Source organism: Microcaecilia unicolor, chromosome 9 (assembly GCF_901765095.1).
Source record: "Microcaecilia unicolor chromosome 9, aMicUni1.1, whole genome shotgun sequence".
In the NCBI taxonomy this organism is placed as follows: domain Eukaryota; kingdom Metazoa; phylum Chordata; class Amphibia; order Gymnophiona; family Siphonopidae; genus Microcaecilia; species Microcaecilia unicolor.
The window spans coordinates 41778351-41793825 of record NC_044039.1 but is presented as its reverse complement, the minus strand read 5'-3'; the positions used below and the strand labels follow the sequence as shown (position 1 = coordinate 41793825).

General features: G+C 45.3%; 1 protein-coding gene across 4 annotated transcripts in view; it reads right to left on the bottom strand.

The window, feature by feature from the left end:
- Positions 1-15475, bottom strand: part of DCP1B (decapping mRNA 1B) — a 91526-nt gene that overhangs the window by 72544 nt on the left and 3507 nt on the right. For 3 of the 4 annotated variants that reach the window (XM_030214167.1, XM_030214168.1, XM_030214169.1), the window contains exon 3: positions 6812-6939. The exons of the other annotated variant lie outside the window; for it this stretch is intronic. In XM_030214167.1, the coding sequence (XP_030070027.1) occupies positions 6812-6939 (128 nt within the window). The remainder of the gene's footprint in view (positions 1-6811; positions 6940-15475) is intronic. 4 annotated transcript variants of the gene reach the window in all.

Genomic DNA, 15475 nt, shown 5'->3' with positions numbered 1-15475 from the left:
GGTTCTTGTGGTAGGCTTTATTAAAGAGGTAGGTCTTCAGGGATTTGCGGAACTCACATGGATTCCCATTTAAGAAGATAATACATAAGTTTTGTATAGGAAAGGAGGGCTCTATATAAAAATCGGGAAATCCCGCCTCTACCACCACCTCCCACCATCGCCAACTCCAATTGGGATTCCACCATCCCCAACTCCCTTTGTGCTCTTCTGATGATTACATGAGCATGCAGTTGTGGAATGCACTACTACAGCCCTGAAAACTATCAGCGAAATAACTAACTTTCGCAAATCTCTGAAGACATATCTCTTCAACAAGGCCTACAAAGATAACCCATAACCTTACAAAACCTTGACTAACACCTTCCTTCTTTCTTCCCTTACTTAATCTTTGCACATTACCAATTGTATCTGATTTCCTGGATTGATTATACCATAACAAAACTCTGTAAGCCACATTGAGCCTGCAAATAGGTGGGAAAATGTGGGATAAATGCAATAAATAATAATAAATATTAATGATTAAATCCCGCACTTGATGATACAAAAATGTTGGATGCTGGAAGCCCGTATTCCTCCCATAGATCTAGAAAAGAATCAGCTCCCCCTCCTCCCAGATATGCCCCAACGCGATCAATCCTAGTCGTTTTCATACCCAGTAACAGGGATCTAGAACTCCCAGAGCAAACTGTGGAGCGTACCGAATGTTCGTATGTAGGAAATAAAGCCTATTGGGAAAGAATTTCCCCCTAACTGCCCTCCAGATTGCGAAAGGCCCCTGGAGTAACTGCAGGACCTACTACTACTACTTATTTCTAAAGCGCTACTAGACATATGCAGCGCTGTACACTTTAACATGAATAGACAGTCCCTGCTCGACAGAGCTTACAATCTAATTAGGACAGACAAACAGGACAAACAAGAGATAAGGGAATATTAAAGTGAGGATGATAAAATAAGGGTTCTCCTTAATAACACCGCGCAGTATATGGTCAGGAGCCATGGGACAGCTCTCAATGGATATGATGGAAGCCAACTCTGTTCCCAAGCTTTTCAAATTTTGTCGCCCCCCCCTGCATCCACTCTGCTAAAATGCGAAGATGTGCCACACGATAATACTCTGAAAGAGAGGGGACACCCATTCCCCCCTGGGCTCTCGTTTGATACATCACTGATCTCCGCACACGAGGCGGTCTTTTTTCAGATGAAAGAAAAGATTCTATTCTGTAGACCCCCCAAAAATTTATCTGGCATAGTGATAGGGAGCGCCATGAATAGATACAATAATTTAGGTAGCAAGATCATCTTGACCACTGTGATATGTCCTAACCAAGATATCGTTAGTCCCTCCCAGCGGTCCAGCTCTAGAAAGCAGTAGGGCAGACACTACTGGAAAGGAAACAAGAGGATTTGTAAGGGAGAGTAATATGTTATCCTCAAACAAAAGAATCTTAGACTCAATTGTCCCCCTTCTTGATGACCTTTAATAAAATATCACTATAACTGTCTTACATAAACAGTGCAAACAAAACAAAATAAAAGTACACTTGCCTGAGGAAAACAGAGGGATTCCTTATTCAACTTGCATTGCACTTTAAACCAAAACTAGAAGACACTAAAGAATATTCCTTTTATTTCAGGCTCTATGGAGTTTGATTTGCAACTTTCATATATAACAGCATGGACAAAAAAATCTTACCGTGGAGCTTGTAATTTTTAGGATGTTTCTAGCAGGTATTCAATACCAACAACTCTCTCATATTGCAGATGAAATGTCAACTTTAGGCATGTCTAAAATCTGACTCCCATAGAAGACTGATCCTTGGTTGGAGCCAGCTTTTCTGTTAATGGAGAATTTTATTTCTCTTTTCTTCACTCCTTTCTCTCACTTGGTCTTCCCCTCCACTTTTCCCCATCTATTTTTTGTCCCATTAATCTTGCATGCTAGTTCAGTTCACCTCTCTCATATGAGAATCACAGCGCCTCTCATCGAAGCCTAGAAGGCTGTCATTGTGGCTTTTCAGTCATAGCTCACAGCTGCCTCCCCTCACTTCTGGCCTCCTTTAGTAACAGCCTTTTACTCCTCACCCATTCTGTATTTTGCCTTAATCCCCAGTCTGAGATTCTCTCATAGAGCTAGCTACCACTGAAGCAAAGTCAAAGCAGTGCCAAAACACAAACAGGCTTATCAACAGCAACATAGCTGGGAAAACAGGCAGTAGATACTTAGAGCAAAGTAAAATTCCCAACAAGGGCAGAAATGCATGCCCAGCTGTTTCCATGGCAACTGTAAATTTGTGCTCTCTCTCATGGAGACAAGAATCTTGCAATCCTGCAGCCTCAAAAAACCCTTAAGACCATGTTTCCTCTCTGGACTTAGCAAGCAAAAGCAAGATCTACAAGGCATCATGAAATGTATTGCTATTACTGCCATAAACTTGGTGCGGCCTTTAGAAGCAATTTTCATTTAAAAGAGATGTCCATCTTATACTCAAAAACTATGCATCTCATCATAAATATCAAGAGCTTCATGTAAAGGGAAAAAAGATGTACAGAAATTCTAGTCGAAATTTGTGGTCACTAACTTAATTGCAACAGTATTTCTATAAATACATTATTTCTGATTAGTTCACCAATTACAAGTTGAGTGAAGAAAAATTCTGTCTGATTCATTTTAAAATTTACTACATTGTAGATTCATCGCATGCCCCCTAGTCCTAGTATTTTTGGAAAGCGTAAACAGACGCCTCACATCTACCCGTTCAACTCCACTCATTTTATAGACCTCTATCATATCTCCCCCCTCAGTCGCCTTTTCTCCAAGGTAAACAGTCCTAGCCGCTTTAGCCTTTCCTCATAGGGAAGTCGTCCCATCCCCTTTATCATGTTCGTCGCCCTTCTCTGCACCTTTTCTAATTCCACTATATCTTTTTTGAGATGTCGGCGACCAGAATTGAACACAATATTCGAGGTGCAGTCGCACCATGGAGCGATACAAAGGCATTATAACAAGGGAACAAGAAAGGAGGCGGAGGGGAAGAGAAGGAAAGAGATGGAAACTAGACAGACTTGAGGAGGAGGAAGAAAAATAGAAGACAGATGAATGTGAAAGATAGATATAGGGCAAGAAATAAAGGAGAAAAAATGAAGATACATACCTGTAGCAGGTATTCTCCGAGGACAGCAGGCTGATTGTTCTCACGACTGGCTGATGTCCACAGCAGCCCCCCCCCCCCCCCCCCGAACGGAAATCTTCCTAGCAACAAAGCTTGCTAGAGCCTTCAAGCGCGCGCAGGCGTGAGCACCGCGCATGCACAGCCATCTTCCCGCCCGTCGCGCAAGAGTCCCGACAGTTCGATATCAAAGCAAACAAGGACAAAGACAACTCCAAAGGGGAGGCGGGCAGGTATGTGAGATCAACCTGCTGTCCTTGGAGAATACCTACTACAGGTATGTACCTTCATTTTCTCTGAGGACAAGCAGGCTGCTTGTTCTCGTGACTGGGGTATCCCTAGCCCCCAGGCTCACTCAAAACAACAAAGAAAGGTCAATTGGGCCTCGCAACAGCGAGGACATAAGGACTGACCTACGAAGAAACATCTAACAGAGGGCAGCCTGGAACAGAACAAAAATGGGCCTAGGGGGGTGGAGTTGGATTCTAAACCCCAAACAGATTCTGCAGCACCAACTGCCCAAACCGACTGTCGTGTCGGGTATCCTGCTGAAGGCAGAAATGAGATGTGAATGTGTGGATTGAAGACCACATCGCAGCCTTGCAAATCTCTTCTATAGTGGCTGACTTCAAGTGGGCCACTGACGCCGCCATGGCTCGAACACTATGAGCTGTGACCTGGGTGGCAGCCGATACCGACACCACAAGCGGTACCAGCGTCGAAGACCGCACCACAGGCCCAGAGCCAGCCGCCACTTCCATCAACGGTACTGAGGGCACAAGCACCCCCGGAACTGGAACAGACTGACGCAGCAGGCTTTCCAGGAGACCTGGGAGAATGGCTCGGAGGCGCTTGTCCAGAGTCTCTGCCGGAAAAGGCTGTGGGGCCGGTGCAGGAGCCGAAGGCAGAATCTGCAAGGGATGAGGAGGCGGTACCGGGCTGTCCGAAGACCGACGCACCGACACCTCTTGAATGGAGGGCGAGTGGTCCTCCCGGTGTCGACGCTTCCCGGGTGCCAAATCCTTCAACGCCCCGGAGCTCCCGGTACCGTGTCTAGAAGGAGACCGATGGCGATGCTTCTTAGCCTTCGTTCGAGGCACGTCATCGGTACTCCTTGGTACCGAAAAGGAGGACGTGGAATCCACACGCCTCCTCGGGGTCGGGTCCGAAAGAGGTCGGTCCCGGTGGGCCTGCACAGCAGGAGTCTTCAAGGCAGGTTGAGACCCACTCAATGGCTCACTGCTCCCAGCGTGTGGCAGTCTCCGGACAGCCATTACCTGCGCTCCCGATGTCGATGCCACCTCCAGTGCAGACATCGACGACGACGACCTTGATACCGCTGTCGACGTTGACGCCAAAGAACGGGGCAAAGCTCCAAACAGATGGTCCCGCTGAGCTAATCTTGACGCCTGTGTCCGCTTTTTAAGGCGGAGACACAACTTACACGCGTCTGGGCGATGGTCGGGCCCAAGGCACTGGATACACCATGAGTGGGGATCAGTACCTGAGATTGCCCGGTTGCATCGACCGCAATTCTTGAATCCGCTGGGAATCCTCAATGTCATGGATGGAAAAATAGCGGCAGCGAAGTCAAAGTTCTCGATAGTGCCAAAAGAAGGGCACAAAAAAGGAGAAACGCGTATGTGCGGCCTAAGAGGGCCGTGACGGGAACGAAAGGAAACTTAGAAGGGAAAACACTAAGAAAATAAGGAAATAAGGATATTCTTTTTTTTTTTTTTTTTTTTTTTTTTAAAGAAACAGCTCCACAGAGCAAAACACAAAGAAAAAAAAGCAGAAAAAGACCGTGTAACGAAGGCTCTTTTCAGGGGCACATGGAGGAAGACCAACGGCAGTCTCTCTCTTACCGTGGAAAGAAAAGAACTGTTGGGACTCTCGCGCGACGGGCAGGAATATGGCCACGCCTGCGCGCTTGAAGTCTCTGGCAAGCTTGGTTGTTAGGAAGATTTACGTTCAGGGGGGCTGCCATGGACATCATCCAGTCGTGAGAACAAGCAGCCTGCTTGTCCTCGGAGAAAAAAAAAGAAATAGTGAATAGACAGGAGGCCCTGGAAACAGAGTTAAAGCACAGGGAAAAAGACCCAGAGACAGGGAACGAGACAATTAGAAAGATAAAATCACCAGACAACAAAGGTAAGATAAATTATTTTATTTTTAGTTTAGTAATTGAAATATGGCCTGCAGGTGACATGGAGGGGCATAATCGAAAGGGACGCCCAAGTTTTGTTGAGGATGTACTCGCAAAACATCCTGATAAAGGGGCGGGGAAACCCGTATTATCGAAACAAGATGGACGTCCATCTTTCGTTTTGATAATACGGTTGGGGATGCCCAAATCTTGAAATTTAGGTCGTCCTTAGAGATGGTCGTCCCTAGACTTGGTCGTTTCTGATTTTCGGCGATAATGGAAACCAAGGTCGCCCATATCAGAAATGACCAAATGCAAGCCCTTTGGTAGTGGGAGGAGCCAGCATTTCTAGTGCACTGGTCCCCCTGACATGCCAGGACACCAACCGGGCACCCTAGGGGGCACTGCAGACTTCATAAAATGCTCCCAGGAACATAGCTTCCTTACTTTGTGTGCTGAGCCCACCCAAACCCACAACTGTACACCACTACCATAGACTTATGGGTGAAGGGGGCACCTAGATGTGGGTATAGTGGGTTTGTGGTGGGTTTGGAGGGCTCGCTGATTCCTTCACAAACAAGTAGGGAGAGGGATGGGCCTGGGTCCGCCAGCCTGAAGTGCACTGCATCCACTAAAACTGCTCCAGGGACCTGCATACTGCTGTGATGGACCTGAGTATGACATCTGAGGCTGGCAAAATATATTTTTAAAGATGTGTTTTGAGGGTGGGAGGGGGTTATTGGAGTAAGGGGAGGTCATCCCCAATTCCCTCCGGTGGTCATCTGGTCATTTCGGCCACCTTTTTGTGCCTTGGTCATAAGAAAAACAGGACCAGGTAAAGTTGTCCAAGTTATCGTCAGGGACGCCCTTTTTTTTCCATTATGGGTCGAGGACGTCCATGTGTTAGGCAAGCCCAAGTCCCGCCTTTGCTACGCCTCCGATACGCCCCCTTGAACTTTGGCCGTCCCTGCGACGGAAAGCAGTTGGACGTCCAAAACTGCCTTTCGATTATACCGATTTGGATGACCCTGTGAGAAGGACGCCCATCTTCCGATTTGTGTCGAAAGATGGGCATCCTTCTCTTTCAAAAATGAGCCTGATGGTGTCAAACTCCAAGTCACTTGAGGGGAATTGGTGATCTGATCTAGGATCCTGGCATCTGTTGCACTTACTGAGATACTGAACAGGACGGGAAGTCTTTGCTATGGAGTACTTTGGGAAAGCAAATTACATCCTTGCTCCTGGCTTTGTACTGAGACAGGGACCTCAGCTATTTCTATTAGTCAAAAATGGACTACTTGGAGATTAGGCTCTAGATAAGATCTTTCCACCCATCCTCCATGATGCTGGTAAAGTGCTATGATAAAGCCACTGGCTGTTGGGAATAATTTATAATTCCCTCTGTGAGGCTGGCTGGGATTATCTTCGGAGATTCCCACAAAGAATTTACCTGGAGACTGGACAAAGATCACAAAAATAACAGTTCTATACTCACATCTTGCATTTCTGTAAAGCAAAAATGGATCCTGCAGTTGAAAATCTAAGTCTTTACTGATGGGCTCCGTCCGATTTTCCATACTCAGTCTGTTCATAATGGTGAAGCCATGCTTGGGAGACGCAGATCTGAAAACACAGTTATTCATGGAAAACGTAATTCGGTATATTTAGTACCACTTATTTCTAAGTTTGACAACTCTATGCTACACAAATTGTTACCTAGGCCACAGGTTGAAGCAATAAAAAATTTTAATTAAGAAGGGTACTAAAAATGTTCGATGTACCACTCTGCAGCCAAACAAAAGGAGAAATAACATGGGCATTTTCTGTATTCAAAGCAAATAAAAAATGTTCACAGAAAAGTACTGCATAGTACCAGTTCAAGACTAAGAAAACTAAAAGGAGTGGTCATTAAGGTGCCATAAAATGTGGCCTTTTACCACAGGAGTTGCTAACCTCAGTAGTGCAGTTTACTGACTCCTGTGGTACATGAAAGCAACTAGCGATAAACCTCACAAGCTTCATTCCTCCTACGACCACAGAGCTGCAAAGCCTCCCATAGTTCCCTTGAGCATGACCTCCCTGAAAAGCGACCCCCTCAAATAGACCACCCCTCCCTAAGATTTCCCCCCCTCCAGCCTCCTTTAAGGGCTCCCTGGTGTCTAGTGGGTTTGGGGCAGGAACGATACACAGTTGGTGTTGCCTCTTGCCAATGCCAGGTTCAAAATGATGGCTGCAACCCCTAGCAGTAGCCTCAAGGTATTACCACTAGGGGTCAAGCTACTGTATAAGGGCAAAAGGCACCTTAATTACTACCCCTTAATTGGATTTGTCATATGCAGGTAAAAATTAAAAAATAGTTTGTACCTATGATTAAACTTGAGCATGATGCCTTTAATGACAGCAAGGTAAGATCCTTACAGTGGTCCTTTACACAAATTTTTCTTGTTAGAACAGCCTGGCTATTCTTCTAATTTCATCAAGTAGACATTAAGCGCAATGAGTGGAGTAGACTCTACATGGGTTAACAATTAACTTAAAAGGTGACTGTTGCTCTGATGGTACATTCTGATTGATTTGATCCAGTTTTGGTGCCTAACTCTATTTATATGGAGGTTCAATAACTAGGGATGGTGATTCTCAGTTGACTTTTCATTTACATATATTCAAGGTGCTTTGTGGGGTCTATTTTAAACTGTTTAGTGCACTGCCTCCGCCCAATTTTAGATGAAGATTTCTGTGGAGTGGTTCAAATGCTTATGCCATACTTTACCTATATACTGTATCTTGGTCTACCTGATGTTTTTAAGCCTTTACAACTTGCTTAGAATGCAGGTTCTTGCCAGGTATTTGCATCTTGGACTGGCCACTGTTGGAAACAGGATGCTGGGCTTGATGGACCTTTTGGTCTATCCCAGTATGGCAATACTTATGCACTTATGTTTTTGTAATGATGTAAAACAAAAACCCAGAATCTGATAACAGATAAGGACCATAAGATACGCCCATTAAGCCTACCAAATATTTCCAGTGCAGTGCTATAAACCCCCCAGTTGAGAAGCACTATGCTTATTTTATACTTCCTTGAATTCCATTGCTGCTTTGATCTCTACCACTTCAACTGGGAGGACACTGCATGGATCTGCCACCCCTTCCATAAAAAGATTTTCTGATTTTACTCCCAAATCCTACCTTCTTGGGCCCTCATGCTATTTTCTAGAGCATCCTTCCCCTGAAAAGAAACTTGCTTCCTGTGCATTATTTATACCTTTGAGGATTTGAAGGTCTCTGTCATAATATCCCCTGTCTTTCTTCTCTACAGAATTTAGACTCTCCATAATGAATATGTGTGAGATTGCATATAATGGGATCATTCATACTCATTATGGATATTCTAAAATACCAACTGGTTAGGAGGTACTGCTGAAAACTCTTGCTCTATGATATAAACATTTTATTTTCTCATATACCACCTGCAAGCCTATATATATATATATATATATATATACATACAGTGGCGTGCTGGTAAAATTTTAACAACAGGCTCTCTCCCCGGTCCACCTCGGCGCCCCCCGTCCACCACTGCACCCCCCCCCCCCAATCCACCTCTGCGCCCCCCCCCCCCCAAATTGCAGATCTGGCTATAGCCGGGGGAGGGGGGGGGCAATGCATTACTCTCTCCAGGAAAAAAAAAATTAAATGATCCCAGGTTCCAATCTAATTCATGTTTAATATGGGATAAAATGCCTTAAATAAGTAAATAAATATAAACTTTTAATGTTCAGCACCTGATTCCAAACACTATAATGAAAATAAAATTATTTTTTTCTACCTTTGTTGTCTGGTGACTTTGTTTCTCTGATCATGCTGGCCCAGTATCTGATTCTGCTGCTCTCTATCTGTTCCCTTGACTCCGTTTCCAGGGCTTCCTTTCCATTTATTTCTTTTCTTTCCTCCTTTCTTCTTCATTTCTGGTCCTCTGCACACTTGACTGTACAGTGGATCCAGCTTCTGCCTATTTTCTCCATCCATGTGCAGTTTCTCTCCTCACTTCCTTTTCCCTCATCTAATCTCCTTCCTCTATCTTCCCTCCATGTCCAGCATTTCTTCTCTCTCCCTTCCCTCCCCTCCATCCATGTCCTGAAACTCTCCTCTCTCCCCTGTCCTCCTCTATCCATCCATACCCAGCAATTCTCTTCTCTCCCCTGCCCCCCTACCCATCCATGCCCAGCAATTGTCTTCTCTCCTCTGCCTCCCTCTATCCATCCATACCCAGCAATTGTTTTCTCTCCCCTGCCCCCCTCTATCCATCCATGCCCAGCGATTCTCCTCCCTCCCCTGCCCTTCCCTCCCGCTCCCATCCATGTCCAGCGATTCTCCTACCTCCCCTGCCCTTCCCTCCTGCTCCCATCCATGTCCAGCGATTCTCCTCCCTCCCCTGCCCTTCCCTCCCGCTCCCATCCATGTCCAGCGATTCTCCTCCCTTCCCTCCTGCTCCCAGCCATGTCCAGCGATTCTCCTCCCTCCCCTGCCCTCCTGCTCCCATCCATGTCCAGCGATTCTCCTCCCTCCCCTGCCCTTCCCTCCTGCTCCCAGCCATGTCCAGCGATTCTCCTCCCTCCCCTTCCCTCCTGCTCCCATCCATGTCCAGCAGTTCTCCTCCCTCCTCTGCCCTTCCCTCCCGCTCCCATCTCAAGTCCAGCGATTTTCCTCCCTCCCCTGCCCTCCCCTATCCATGTCCAATGCTTTTCCTCCCTCCCCTCCCGCTCCCATCTCATGTCCAGCGATTCTCCTCCCTCCCCCAAACATGCCCAGCGATTGCCCTTCGCCCCCATCGTCCCCTCCCGCTCCCATCCATCTTTTTTAAATACCTCCTCGCCGTTGAAGCGCCGCGTTAAAGTCCTGCTGCCCGTCTCTAGCTTTCCCTCCCTGTTTGCTGCAGTTCGCGAGAAGTTCGTGCCCTTAGTCCCGCCTTCTGACGTATGACGTCATACGTCAGAAGGCGGGACTAAGGGCACGAAGTTCACACGAAGAACTACAGCAAACGGAGGAAAAGCTTGGGCAGCAGCAGCAGGGCTTTAATGCGGCGCTTCAACGGCGAGGAGGTATTTTAAAAAGATGGATGGGAGCGGGAGGGGACGATGGGGGCGAAGGGCAATCGCGGGGCATGTTTGGGAGGGGAGGTAAGCATGGCGCCCTCCTGCAATGGAGCCGGCTCGCCCCGAACAACAACTGGCTCGCAAGAGCTGTCAAAATTTAACAAGCGGCTCAGCACACCACTGTATATATATATATATATATATATATTTTTTTTTTTTTTTACTTCTGAAAAGAGGTATCTATAAAAGCATCCCTTTCTATTCATCTAACCATAAAACCAGCTTTTCTGGTTTTCCTTAACAGTACTCTCTTTCTGATTCATTTAATAATCCTGCATATCACTTAAGTGGCCAAGGGGCTCATTTTCAAAGCACTTAGACTTACAAAGTTCCATAGATTACTATCAGGCTCATTTTTAAAAGAGAAAAACGTCCAAAAGTGACATAAGTCTGCATTTGGATGTTTATCTCACAAAAACGTCCAAATCAGTATTTTAAAAACGTCTTTCTAGACATTTTTCTCTGAAGTCCATCAGAAGGACGTCTAAATCTCAAGGGGGCATGCTAGGGGCATGTTCAAGGCGGGACTTGGGGCGTTCCTAAGACTTAGACGTCTTTCAGCCATAATGGAACAAAACAAAAACGTCCAAGACTAAAACTTAGATGTTTTGAGCTAGACCTGTTTTTATAACAAATAGCTACAGTGGGAATTGAACCCAATTTCCCAGGATCAAAGTCTGCTGCACTAACCACTAGGCTACTCTTCTACTCCACACAAGAGGTGCCCCAAATGACCAGATGACCACCGGAGGGAATCAGGGATCACCTCCCTTTACTCCCCCCCCCCCCCAGTGGTCACTGCCACCCCAAAAAATTGTGATTAAAAATATTACTTGCCAGCCTCAGATGTTATAATCAGGTCAATTAGAATAACATGCAGGTCCCTGGAATAGTCTAATAGTGGTGCAGTGCACTGCAGACAGGTGGACCCAGGCTTCTACCTCCCCCTATATGTTACACTTGTGGAGGAAACTGTGAGCCCTCCAAAACCCACCAGAACCCCACTGTACCCACATATTGGTGCTCCCTTCACCTGTAAAGGCTATGGTAGTGGCGTACAGTTGGGGGTAGTGGGTTTTGGGTCGGGTTTGGGGGGCTCAGCAGACAAGGTAAGGGAGCAACAGTGAGATGTGTACCTGGCAGCATTTTATAAAGTCCACTGCAGTGCCCCCAAGGAGGCCCATTGCTTTCCTAGGATGCCGCTTTTCCACTATTCTACCTGATGCCAAGCTTTCTATAACACCTGAGCCTTGTGTCTATTGTCTATCATTAGATTTGGGCTTTGAATGCAGATCTATAGACGAAAAGGAGGTCTCATTACATATATCTAAATACCAGAGTGCTATTTTTCCATACTTCACAGCAAGAATGTACATTCCCTAATTATCTGTCCCAAAGCAACTGAAGCTTTTACCTCCTCAGTACATGTAAATGGTTTCATCCCTGTGTGGATTCTCTGATGCCATGTGAGGCTTTCTTTCCAACCAAAACTTTTACCACAACCAGGACATGTAAATGGTTTCAACTCCTGTGTGGATTCTCTGGTGCATTGTGAGGTTTACCTTCTGACCAAAGCTTTTACCAGACTCTATACATGCAAATGGTTTCTCTCCCATGTGGAAAAAGAGGATGTCATGTTTGTCTAATTTTGAATGTTAAAAGGGCCAGTTTATACAGGATTTTTGAACAGAAGAGAAACCAATGCTCAGCTGTCATAAAGGGTGGGGGAGGGGGTCACAATCATATGTTTTAGATCCAGTATTCTGAATTATTTGTAAACATCCAACATGAAGAGCAAGGACACTGTAGGATGCCATTACAGTAGCCCACTTTGCTATAAATGGTGCTCAAAACAAGCGGCAAAAAAACAAACAAACCGTCGCTATTCTATAAAGGGTGTGTGCCCTTTATAGAATAGCACTTAGCGACGATTCCTGCACTTGAATTCAGGCCCCAGTTTATGCCTGCTGAAACCTGATGTAAATGATGGTGCCCATGTTAGGTGTGCCGAGGCACTGTTCTATAACTATGTACACAAAGTTTCAAAAGGCCCTTGATATGCCCATGGCCATACCCCCTTTTGAATTATGTGCAAGTAAAGTTAGGCATCATGCCTAATAGAATAGCATGCAGCCAGATGTGCATGCAAATTTTAATGAGTGCCAATTTAACAGCAATAATTGGTTGTTAGCACCCGATTATTGGTAAAGGGCTCCTTGAGCGTACAAATCTGGGCTCCTCCTCTGGAGTAGCCCCCACACTCTGGAATGCACTGCCTGAAAGGCTCCGCCTAACACAAGACTATCTCTACTTCAGGAAGCAGGTGAAAACTTGGCTCTTCAACCAAGCCTTTAACGGAAGAAGTAACTAACTTGTTAGTCTCACTCACACAATATCAACTGGCTCCCCTTTGTCCACGTTTGTTTACTCCTTCAAAGAATTGAAGTAAATTGGTCAGGCAAGATTTCCCCACACAAAAGCTGTGCTGACTTGGTCTCAGTAATCCACGTCCTTGGATGTGCTCTGTAATTTTGTTTTTGATAATAGCCTCTACCATTTTCCCCGGCACCGATGTCAGATTCACCGGTCTATAATTTCCCGGATCTTCCCTGGAACCTTTTTTAAAAATCAGCGTTACATTGGCCACCCTCCAATCTTCCGGTACCACGCTCGATTTTAAGGATAAATTGCATATCACTAACAGTAGCTCTGCAAGCTCATTTTTCAGTTCTACCAGTACTATAGGATGAATACCATCCGGTCCAGGAGATTTGCTACTCTTCAGTTTGCTGAACTGCCCCATTACGTCCTCCAGGTTTACTGTGAAGTCAGTGAGTTTCTCCGACTCGTCCACTTGAAATGCCATTTCCGACACCGGTATCCCACCCAAATCTTCCTCGATGAAGACCGAAGCAAAGAATTCATTCAATCTCTCCGTAATGTCTTTATCTTCCTTGATTGCCCCTTTTACCCCTCGGTCATCCAGCGGCCCGATTCTTTTGCTAGCTTCCTGCTTTTAATATACCAAAAAATTTTTTGCTATGTTTTGTTGCCTCTAATGCTATCTTTTTCTCGTAATCCCTCTTGGCCTTCATCATCTGCGCCTTGCATTTGCTTTGACACTCCTTATGCTGCTTGTTATCTTCAGACGGTTCCTTCTTCCATTTTCTGAAGTCGTTTCTTTAAGCCCTAATAGCGTCCTTCACCTCACTTTTCAACCATGCCGGCTGTCTTTTGGACTTCCGTCTTTCCTTTCTAATTCGCGGAATATGTTTGGCCTGGGCCTCCAGGATGGTATTTTTTTTAACAGCGTCCATGCCTGTTGTAGTTTTTACCCTCTCAGTTGCCCCCCTAAGTTTTTTTTAAACCGTTCTTCTCATTTTATCATAGTCACCTTTTTTAAAGTTAAACGCTAACATATTTGACTTCCTGTGTATAGTTACTTCAAGGTTGATATCAAAACTGATCATATTATGATCACTGTTATCAAGCGGCCCCAGTACCATAACGTCCCCCACCAGATCATGCTCTCCACTAAGGACCAAGTCTAGAATTTTTCCTTCTCTCGTCGGCTCCTGCACCAGCTGCTCCATAAAGCTGTCCTTGATTTCATCAAGGAATTGTACCTCTCTAGCGTGTCCCGATGTTACATTTACCCAACCTATATTTGGATAATTGAAGTCACCCATTATTATCACATTGTCCATTTTGTTTGCTTCTCTGATTTCTTTTATCATTTCTGCGTCTACCTACTCATCCTGGCGAGGTGGATGGTAGTACACTCCTATCACGGTCCTTTTCCATTTTATACATGGAATTTCAACCCACAATGATTCAAAGGTGTGATTTGTGTCCTGCTGAATTTGTAATCTGAGTCAAGGCTCTCGTTAATATACAATGCTACCCCTCCACCAGTCCGGTCCACCCTATCACTACGATATACTTTGTACCCCGGTATGACAGTGTCCCACTGGTTATCCTCCTTCCACTAGGTCTCAATAATGCCTACTATATCCAATTTTTCATTTAGTGCAATATATTCCAGCTCTCCCATCTTATGTCTTAGACTCCTAGCATTTGCATATAGACATTTCAGAGTATGTTTGTTGTTCCTATTTGCATGATGCTCAGTACTTCACACTATTGATTTGCCATCTTTTGTCTGATCTTTAGTTGTATTTAAGGGCACCTGGCCTAACACGGTCTGTTGTGCAACCTTACTATCCAGAAACCCCTGTTTGTGAGGTATCCTTAAAGATACCTTATCCCGAACCATGCGCTTTTGAGCGACTGTCGGCCTTCCCCCCATTTCTAATTTAAAAGCTGCTCTCTCTCCTTTTTAAATGCCGATGCCAGCAACCTGGTCCCACCCTGGTTAAGGTGGAGCCCATCCTTTCGGAACAGGCCCCCCCTTCCCCAGAATGTTGCCCAGTTCCTAACAAATCTAAAACCCTCCTCCCTGCACCATAATCTCATCCACGCCTTGAGACTCCAGAGCTCTGCCTGTCTCTTTGGCCCTGCGCGTGGAATGGAACAGGTAGCATTTCAGAAAATGCTACCCTAGAGGATCTGGATTTGAGCTTTGTACCTAAGAGCCGAGAGGTGTGGTAGCCGTGTTAGTCCACTCTTAAAGGTTATCAATAGAAATCAAACAAAATAAAACATGGAAAAGAAAATAAGATGATGATATTTTTTATTGGACATAACTTAATACATTTCTTGATTAGCTTTCAAAGGTTCCCTTCTTCGTCAGATCGGAAATAAGCAAATGTGGTAGCAGATAGTATATATAAGAGAAACATCAAAGCATTTCATTGATATTCTAACAGGATGGGTGTTGGTAGGTGAGAGGAGGGTGATAAACTGGATATTAAGTCCTGACTGTTGGGTGTTGATTGAATATTTTGACACCCAACAGACAGGACTTAAGGATCTGGGTTTTCTAGCCCATTATTATAAACCATAAAGTTGTATTTCTCTGTTTATCACCCTCCTCTCACTTA